General features: G+C 57.3%; 1 protein-coding gene across 2 annotated transcripts in view; it reads left to right on the top strand.

Moving 5' to 3' along the window:
• SLC11A1 (solute carrier family 11 member 1) overlaps positions 1–6,442 on the top strand; it is a 9,598-nt gene extending 3,156 nt beyond the window's left edge. Inside the window, exons 5-15 of one of the 2 annotated variants that reach the window (XM_011358600.2) lie at positions 69–175; positions 616–686; positions 1,013–1,080; positions 1,228–1,383; positions 2,024–2,182; positions 3,555–3,644; positions 3,774–3,893; positions 4,319–4,468; positions 4,897–4,970; positions 5,394–5,547; positions 5,672–6,442. In XM_011358600.2, coding sequence (XP_011356902.1) covers positions 69–175; positions 616–686; positions 1,013–1,080; positions 1,228–1,383; positions 2,024–2,182; positions 3,555–3,644; positions 3,774–3,893; positions 4,319–4,468; positions 4,897–4,970; positions 5,394–5,547; positions 5,672–5,782 — 1,260 coding nt within the window. In that variant the 3' untranslated portion in view covers positions 5,783–6,442. The remainder of the gene's footprint in view (positions 1–68; positions 176–615; positions 687–1,012; positions 1,081–1,227; positions 1,384–2,023; positions 2,183–3,554; positions 3,645–3,773; positions 3,894–4,318; positions 4,469–4,896; positions 4,971–5,393; positions 5,548–5,671) is intronic. The other variant, XM_011358601.2, reaches the window with a different exon arrangement.
• The last annotated feature ends 3,442 nt before the right edge of the window (positions 6,443–9,884 follow it).

Genomic DNA, 9,884 nt, shown 5'->3' with positions numbered 1-9,884 from the left:
GGAAAGGTGAATGTGGGGCTGAAACGAACAACCGGCTCCACCTTGATGAAGGTTACCTCCTCCCGCAGGTGCCCCGCACCCTCCTTTGGCTGACCATCGAGCTAGCCATTGTGGGCTCGGACATGCAAGAGGTCATCGGCACGGCTATAGCATTCAGTCTGCTCTCGGCTGGACGGTATTGCCCCCGGGACCCCAGCTCCTCAGTCCAGGACTGGGAGCAGCAGCTACTTCTTCCCCAGGCCTTGTACTTCCCATGTTCAGTTCATCTTGCAGTCCCTTCTGACTCGGAACTGTTGCTCAATTTGCCAAATGGAGAAACAGAGACCCAGAAACAAAAAGTGATTTGTCTTAGGTCACACGGAAGTCAGTGACCGTGCAGGCTGCAGGGTTGCAGCCTGAGCTACCAACCGTTCTGGCCCCCACCCAGCCTGGCCCTTCCTTCCCTGTTCCATGCCATTTTCCATCTCCAGCACACTCCCACTCCCCTCTCCTGTAGATGTCTGGGGCCACTTGAGTCCCTGCTCCCAGGAGGCCAGATTCCAGTCTCCAGCCCTGAGGGTGGGAGTTCCAGACCCCTGGACCAGGCTCGGCTGACCCGGGCCACTCTGGTTTCAGAATCCCTCTCTGGGGCGGCGTCCTCATCACCATCGTGGACACTTTCTTCTTCCTCTTCCTCGATAACTATGGTAGGTGTGCCCGTCATCTCAGACGGGACTGCACAGCAGGGCAGGCAAGTGAATGCACGAGCAGGCCGATGCCCTGTCGTTCTGGGGAAGGGCTCTGAGATGAGCTCCCGCGGCCTTGAGCAAGTTACTCAGACGTCGTTTCTTCATCCATAGATAGCGTGGGGGAAATGATCGCAGATGTTATAGGGCTGTGGTGAGGGTTCACTGAGGTAATATATGTTATTGGCACAATGCCTGGAACGAAGTGCTCAATTTTGCCATTAATAGTTGCTGATGTTACAATTTTTTGGTTTCTTTACTGTTCTGTCTCTTTGCTCTCTCCCTAGGGCTGCGGAAGCTGGAAGCCTTTTTTGGATTCCTTATTACCATTATGGCCTTGACTTTTGGCTACGAGGTAGGAAGTCAGATCTGCAACCCCCCCCCCCCACAAAGGTCACCCCTCTCTCTGCCCCTAGCAGAGCTTGAGGGGTCAGGATCAGGGTGGAGGGTGAGAATGGCTGCGCAGAGGAGGGGCTCAGCCTGACAAGGCTCCTTCCCACAGTACGTGGTGGCACGTCCTGCTCAGGGAGAGCTACTTCGAGGTTTGTTCCTGCCCTCGTGCCCCGGCTGTGGCCAGCCAGAGCTGCTGCAGGCTGTGGGCATCGTTGGCGCCATCATCATGCCCCACAACATCTACCTACACTCGTCCCTGGTCAAGGTGAGCAGAGGGGCACCGGAGAGAGATACCTGCTCCCTTAGTCACATTGGCCCCGCCTCCAAACCTGGAGCCCCGCCCCTTTGACTCCTCCCTGATTTTAGGCAGGAAGTGAATGGTTCTCTATTCAATTTTTAATAATAGAGCACCTACTGTGTGCTGACATCTGGGGGTCAATGATGGAAAGACAGACGAGTCCTCTGCTTTCCTAGAATTTGCAATCTAGTGGAGGAGACAGACCATGAGCAGCGATTAAACTAATAAAGGAAAGAATTATGGATTGTGTAAGGTGCTCTGAACGGAAAAACAACGGAGAGAATGACTAAGGACAGGGCTACTTTAGAAAAAGTAGTCAGGAAAGGCCCTTCTAAGGAGGTGATCGCTGAAATGTGAAGGATGGGGAGGAAGTTCAGCGGAGAAGATCTTCTAAGCAGAGGAACTATTCAGAGCAAAGGCTTTGAGGAGAAATAAACCGAGCGTGTAGGAAAGGGGTCGTCTGTCCAGGGCCTAACCCAGACTGCCGTGTAGGGGGGCTTTAGAAAGAGCTGGGGTTCGGGGAGAACACAGGCAGAGGCATGAGGGCGGAGGATGTTGGGGTGGTTCTGGGAGACTTTGGCGCTTCCCTCCTCTTTGACTTTTATAGTCACGGGAGATAGACTGGACCCGCCGGGCTGATGTCCGAGAAGCCAACATGTACTTCCTGATCGAGGCCACCATTGCCCTGTCTGTCTCCTTCTTCATCAACCTCTTTGTTGTGGGTGTCTTTGGGCAAGCCTTCTACCAGCAAACCAACCAAGCCGCGGTGAGACACACCTCCCTAACCTGCAGCAAGTCCCATGCTCTCTCACCGGGCAGGCTTTGTGGGAGATTCCAGGCAACGCAGCTAAGCCCTTTGAGTCTCTGCCCTACAGGTCAGGAGGGAGTCTGTGACCCTGGCCCCTGGCTGGGATCCCTTTGTCCACACCACTGGGGAGATAAGGCTTCCCCAGGGCAGGCTCTTAGAGGGCAAGAGCCACACCAGGGGCAGCAAAGCACAGACATCCAAGGGAGAGGCTTGAGAGGGAGGAGCGAGTTGGAGGACGCAGCATCCCAACGGCCCCAGGAAGGATGGGCAGTGTTTGCGCTGCAACCTGCCGGGAGGGCGTTCTGGGAGAAGGGGGTGCCTGAGCATGAGTGCAGAGTGGGGAGGTGCACACAGCCGTTTTCGTCTCTGAGTCCTCTCTCCCGATGATCTTCATTAGCAGATAAACTGTTATTCATTCAGTGAATTTTTACTGAGCATTCATTATGTATCAGGCAATGTCCTAGACCCTAGAGATACAGCAGTCAGTGATATGAAGACTCTGCCCTCTTGCAGCTTAAATGCCGAAGGCATCGAGCAGAGAGGAAGCAAATCAACAAAGCAGTACAAAAGGGAAGACTGTGGGCAATGCTGTGAATGAAATGAAGGGGGTGGCGAAACTCATTGCGATGCGATGAGGGAGGAGCTACTTTAGCCCTGGTGGTCAGAGAGGCCTCTCGGAGGAGGTGACATTTGAGCTGAAAGAGGAGACAGCCAGCTCTTCCCTGGCTCTCTGGAATTCGGGACCTGTGCCTGCCTCCCTTTCTGAATGGGTCTCTGTCACGAGGCTCTAATAACTGCTAGCCAGTGTTGGGTGCTCACGGAATGCTGAACACCGTGGGAGAGGAATGGCCAGGCCTCTGAGGACCTGGGCACTGCCAATGCCTTGCTATGTGACCTTTCAGGGTTATACCCCTTCCTGGGTCCCACTGCTCCTTGGCACAAAGACAGGGGTCTAAATAAGGATGGCAAACTCTTGTTTTCAAGACGAGGCCAGTTGCAGAGCTGTGGGAAGTGGGTTCGGTGTCAAGGAGAGGGGACAGTGGGCAGCTTGAGTCACTGCCAGCCAATTGTCCCTTCATGGTAATGCTAGCTCTTACAAATCCAACATACCCCTGGAAACCGGGTTCTCATGTGAGTTCTCAGTTTTAAATATTGGCAACAAATTCACATTAAAGAAAAAAAACAACTTGTTAACCAAACAAAATATATATCTGGCCAGACTCAGCCCACAGGCCACCAGTTTTCAAACTCTGGTCAAGGCCGGGTGGTCTGAGTTTCTGAGACTGAGCGTGCGCTTCCCATCTCCTTCCTACTGCCCCGGTGCCCGCAGTTCAACGTCTGCGCCAACAGCAGCCTCCACGACTACGCCAAGATCTTCCCCATGAACAACCACACAGTGGACGTGGACATTTACCAAGGAGTAAGGGCGCGGCAGGGGCGGGCGCAGAAGGGCTGGATCCCGTGGGCTTCCTCAGCCAGCCCATGTCAGGGGCGGGACCTGCGCCAGGAGGGGCGGGGCCGGGGGGTCTGACTACACTCCTCTCTCTAGGGCGTGATCCTGGGCTGCCTCTTCGGCCCTGCAGCCCTGTACATCTGGGCAGTGGGTCTCCTGGCTGCCGGGCAGAGCTCCACCATGACCGGCACCTACGCGGGACAGTTTGTGATGGAGGTGGGCGGGCAGGGGAGGGCCAGGGGTCCGAGGTTAGCAGGCGCAATACTGGGGGTTCGAACATGGGCCTCCTTGATCCTTAAAGCAGCTCAGATTCTAAAACAGCCATTATAAGCCCCACTTCATAGATGAGAAAACGGAGATTCAGAAAGGTGAGGCGACTGGCCCGAGCCTCAGACCCAGGACTATTAGGAGCCTTTTCTCCCAAATGCTTTAGTCTGCAGCAATCAGCGGTGGGAGGAGAACTCCTAATTTCTCCCCATCCATCCCCTCTCCACCAACTAAGGGCAGAGCTGCCCCCATTTCAGAGATGGAAAGACAGAGGGTTACCCCAGGCATGGGACGGCCTGAGGGACGACAGAAGTCCCTCCTCTGGAATCCCCAGTCCTGCACCCCGCCACCAAAGTGCCCACCCCACACTCCAGGGCTTCCTGAAGCTGCGGTGGTCACGATTTACCCGCGTCCTCCTCACTCGCTCCTGCGCCATCCTTCCCACCGTGCTTGTGGCTGTCTTCAGGGACCTGAAAGACCTGTCAGGCCTCAATGACCTGCTCAACGTGCTGCAGAGTCTGCTGGTGAGGGCATCGCTATTACCCCTACCCCCTGCAGAGCTGAAGAGGAACCACAGCAATCCCCCAACCCCATACTGAGCCTATCCCTCCCTACCCGCCCCCACACAATCTGAACACACCTTGCAAATAAGGGTTAGGAACCACTGTTATGCCCATTTTGCAGACTGGAAACCTGATGCATATAGTTAAATGACCAATGGCAGCTCTGGGATTCAATCTCAGGCAGCCTGGGATCACAGCTCCCAAACACTTCCTCTTGCTTTGGAGCACCACAAGCTTGGAAGGCACAGAGTGGAGAAACTGAGGCTCAGAGTGGTTAGGAGAATTGCCCAAGGGCACACAGCCAGGCAGAGGATGATGGGAGCCCCGGTCCCCTCCTCCCCGTAGTCTGAGGTAGGGTCCCTCAGCCCCATCCTCTTGCTTCCCCCCAGCTTCCTTTTGCTGTGCTGCCCATTCTCACGTTCACCAGCATGCCTGCCCTCATGCAGGAGTTTGCCAATGGCTGGTGAGTACTTCCCATCCCAGGCACTGGACTTGCATTACCTCATTAGATCCTCACAGCCACCCAGAGGTAGGAATTATCATCATTATCTCCATTATCCAGATAAGCTGAGAGAGGTTAAGGAACTTGTCCAAGGTCACACAGCTAGCAAGTGGGGGAGCCAGGACTGGAATCGGGGGGCAGGGGCTGTTTCTAGAGCCCGAGCTCCTCACCCTTACTACAGACTCTGCTCTTGCCAAATCCCATCAGGGTGGAGCCTGGAGGGACCAGGAGGCAGGAGTGGGCAGGGGTCTGCTCCAGGTCCCACAGCCCAGAGAAACTGGCTTTGTGGATTCCTCCACTCTTCCCGCCCTTGCTCCGGGCTGGCTGTGGGCACTGGAGAGAAGGAGAAGATGCAGCCAGTCCTGTTTCCCTCCTGTCCCCCAGGCTAAGCAAGGTCATCACTTCCTCCATCATGGCACTGATCTGCGCCACCAACCTCTACTTTGTGATCAGCTACCTGCCCAGCCTCCCGCACCCCGCCTACTTCAGTCTCGTAGCCCTGCTGGCTGTGGCCTACCTGGGTCTCACCACCTATCTGGTACCATAGGGTCGGCGGCGGGTGCCTTGGAGATGGCGGAGGCAACAGATGGAGGGAGGGGGAATGGACTGGGGCTTCCCCATAGGTCATGTTCTCTCCCCATTCATGATTGCCTCTCTCCCAGGTCTGGACCTGTTTTATTACCCATGGAGCCACTCTGCTGGCCCACAGCTCCCACCAACACTTCTTGTATGGGCTTCCTGAGGAGGAGCAGAAGGGGGAGCCCTCTGGATGAACTCCCACCCAGGGACTGGCCGCAGGGTGGCATGAGAGCGGCAGACTGGCCTGCTGGACGTGAGGGTGGACAGACGGGGTGGGAGTTTCAGAGGCAGGCCAACCTGAGTTCCAGAGGGAGCTGCTGTGTCCTTGCCTGGACAAGTGATTAACTCCCAGGTCTCAGTGCCCTTATCTGTAAACACACCAACATTGCAGTGGATGCAAAGCACTTTAACACAGTGCCTGGCACTGAGAAATTTAAAAAAAAAAAAAAATCATTCTAAAAGCATATATTGAGCTCCTATAGGAGTGACTTGACAGGGTGACCTAGTTGAGGGCAGGACATAGGCACCAAACCGACACTTAAAATAGAGTCTGATGAATGCTAAATCGATGTTAGTTTGCTTCTCCAAAAGAGCAGGGGAATAGAAACTGGGAAAGCACAAAATCCCTGAACCATCAAGAAGAGCCGCCTTCTCCGACATCTCTCGCTGTCTCCATTTCTACTCTTGCTGGGGCAGCCTCTGCCTTTTTGTTCTGCCAGCAACCCATCTTCCAGGCAGTTAAACTGAGGCGCAGTTCTCCCTTCCTTAGTTGCCAGGTCATAAAGAACTCAAGAGTCCGTGCCTCCGGGGCCCAATTCATTTGCCATCTCCCCAGGGAATCCGGCGGCCAAGACTCCCACGCCGCGCAGTTAACTGTCCCTGGGCGCTGACTCCAAGCTCCCCCTAGGGGCAGGGATGGTCCCGAGCGTCTGCACTCACCGCCTCAGCCTCACCCTTTCAAAGAGGAGCAGGCGGGTACTCTGACCTAGCGCGGGGGAGCCTCGGAGTCCGCCTAGACTAGGAGGTGGGGGCGGGGGAAGCTGTGTGGGCGGGGAACCCCCTCTGTCGCTGGGAGCGGCCCGACAACCCTTCGCCCGGTGCAGGGGCTGCACTTTACAGACGCTCCCTGGGCTGTTTCTAGGCTCCCCCAAGTCCCTCCTCCAGCCTCTTCCAGCCCTTCGGACCCCAGGCTCAAAACTGTAGAGAGTGGCGATGAGGAGTGGTCACTGGGCTTTTTCCCTAGGTTGATTCTGGAGCGGGCACTGTTCCTGGAAGTATCCCCGATTTAACGGGGATCCGGCGGGGCAAGCTCCGCGCTCAGGTTGGGGCGCTTGTTTATGAGAAGAATTTCCTCTTTCTTAAAAGGGCAACAGGGCCAGTGGGGCCCTCACGGAGGGACGGAATGGGACGGGTCTGGCTTAGCCAGTGCAACGGTGGTAGAGGTTACCCGGGCAAGAAAGCCACCCAATCTCTTTCCTCAGGCTTGGCCCTGGAGAAGATGGGGCCCCTGCAAGATGAGGGAGGGGGTGGATGGGGGCCAGGTAGTGGAAAAAGGCATCTCCCAGCCCCTGCTCCGGCTTCCTAGAGGCGCCGCCAGCTGTGCTCGCTGCAACCTCTCTGGTCGATTCACTAGGTAGTAAACGGGCGCCAGCCCTCTGCTAGAGGTGAGAGGGAGGCAGAGTTCTGAATTAGAGATGTCTGCTCTCAGGGAGTTCACCGTGCTGAGCGGGGGCGGGGTGGGGGTGGGGGTGACAGCCAAGTAAATAACAAGTCCCTATGTAGTGGGATGGGGAACGACCACGCGGGTGTCTGGCACACCTGGAAGGAGTGAGGCAAGGGCCGGAGAAGGTAACTACTGGACAGATTTCGAAAGCGGAATAATGGTGGTGGGGGATGATGAGCATGCCAAGGCGGAGGGGGGGTGTCCGTGTGTGGAAAAGCACAGACGTGCAACCTTGTGGGGAGCTCTTAGAGCTCATGGAGCAGGAAGGGGACACCAGAGGAATGGGGGGCTGGTCAGATGAATAGTTAAGCCTGGGACTTAAAACTTGGGGGCAAGGAAGGCAGTTAAGGGTCAGCTAAGGGGCTACCCTGAGCCTGGGGGAGGGGTTGGCAATGAGGTCAGGCCAAGGTCAGTCATTTCAGGTCAAGGGAGACCCTACAAAGCCCTGCCTCCCTTCCCCGCAGAAGCTCTGGTCCTCCTAGCCCCCAGGCTCAGATGGAACTTGAGGTGGTAGGGTTGCCCTGTCAGTCCCTCAGGCTGGGACTTGACTCCCCAGGAGCCCACCCAGGGCACCCTGCCTTTTGAGCACGGTGCCCCCTTCCATTTTACCAGCCCCATTTGGCAGATGGATTAGCTAGGAGCTGGATGGAGAAGATACTTGTCCACAGTCAGGCAGAATCTGGGGTCTTCCCACTCACAGACTCCAAACTAATGAGACATAGACTATGTGAGCCCCGGCTGCTGGGATAGCAGACGGGCAGCTCTGGGTGTGGACTTCCCACCCCAGTGAGGAAACCCAAAGAACCCCTCCAGTCCTACAAAATGCTTCCACCACCTCCTGACCCCACCGCCCCTGACCCTGCAAGGCAGGGCGCTCCTGACTCACTCTACAACCACCTACCCAGACCGAGGGTGCACCTCACAGTGCCTCGGAGCCTGGGAAGAGGGCAGCTCTCCCAGGGGAAGGGGCCTCACCAGCGAAGGCTCGGAGGGGGCCACAGGGGGTGAGGGACGTGGGACATAGCGAAGAGGGTGGACAGCGGCCCTGCCCAGCGTCTTAATCCCGGGTCAGCTCCTCTGACTCAGAGGGACAGCCGGCCAGGAGGAGTGGAGGGAGAGGCAGGCGAGCTGCCCTGCTCAAGACAGGGGCGAGGCCAGGGCTTCACGCGGGGCTCGCCACACATTTCCTTTTGGGGTCAGTGCGGGCTGCGCCTGGGAGATAAAGCTGAGGCCTTTCCCAGGGGCTGGGCTGAAGAGCAGGGAGACCTGCTTGGTGGCCAAAATCCCGCCTCTGCCCTCGCTGCAGGGCTGGGTCAAGTCGCTTCACTTCTTGGAGCTCAGTTTCTTTATCTGTAAAACGGGGCAAGAAAGGAGTCTTTCTGAGTAGTAAATGAGATGAGGGGCAGAGCTAGAGCGAGACCCAGATGAGGTACGAGCTACACGTCGGCTATCGCGGTTAAATACAAAGAGGGCGGCCCTTGCGGGCTGTGTAAGAGCAGGAGGGGTATCCTGAGGGTCCAGTTGAGGGAGTGGGGGGAGGAGTCACAACCCAGAGTCACCTCCTCCGTTCCGCTGTCGCAGGACACGAAGCTGGCACGCCTTCAGGCAGGCGCGGCTCTCCTCTGGTCGCGCCCCCACCCCCACCCCCACCCCCACCCCACGCGGGGCCTCCCCCTCCCCAGCTCCTGCTCCAGCCGCCTGGAGGACGTGCGCGGCGTTTGCACCCGGCGGCTGGACGGGACAGGACGCGCCCGCCCCGCCCGCCGCGGAGGCCCGCGGGGGAAGGAAGTGCTGAGGCGTGTTTGTCAAGGCTTGGCGTTATTATTTTTCAAATAGTGAACACAAAATAGTAACGACGAATAGGAGTTGATAAACGGGGGTTGGGGGGAGAGGGAACGCCCACCCGCAGCCATCACGGCGCAAAATACGGGAGTTTCCCTCGTGAAGAATCCGCGTGGACGCGGCCCCCGCGCCGACCAGGGTGTGTCTGCATGGACGCGGACGGAACCGATGTTTAAAAGCCTCCAAGGAGTAGATGTCTGAGGCTCTACGGTCGCGCACTGGGCCCGCGGGGATTGAGCGCCCGCTTTGTGCGGGTGCCGTTAACCCCCACCCCCGCAATAATCACTGAGTGGCCGGCCTGGCAGTAGAGGAGGGTGTGGGAAGGCCTCTTGGAAACTGGCATTTCATCGAGGTCTGTGGGATTTGGCTCCGCGAACGGGAAGGCGGCGCGTTCCGGGCCGAGGGAATAGCGGATGAAGGCTCGCGGCGGGAACGCCAGGTGGCTGGCACGGGCATCCGGGCTGACGTGCGGGGCGCCAGGCGGGGCAGTTGCGAGAGGTCGGCAGGGGGCATACTGGGGCAGGAAATTGGGATTTTCACGCCCTACAAATTCGGGTCACCTGGTCTCGAGACTGCGGTGGGTGGCGACGGTCACAGTCCAGTCCACAGTATAACTGTGTGGATCTGCACAGCTGTTTGGAGGGAGCAAAGAGCCACTGATTGCTCACGACATCTCGTAAGGTGGCCCCTGCGACTGTCGGAGAGAAGACCCATTTTGCAAACCAGATAGC

This window comes from Pteropus vampyrus, unplaced genomic scaffold (assembly GCF_000151845.1).
Source record: "Pteropus vampyrus isolate Shadow unplaced genomic scaffold, Pvam_2.0 Scaffold42, whole genome shotgun sequence".
Taxonomy (NCBI): domain Eukaryota; kingdom Metazoa; phylum Chordata; class Mammalia; order Chiroptera; family Pteropodidae; genus Pteropus; species Pteropus vampyrus.
Note: the sequence above shows the minus strand (reverse complement) of the source record. Positions and strands in the feature narration are given on the sequence as shown.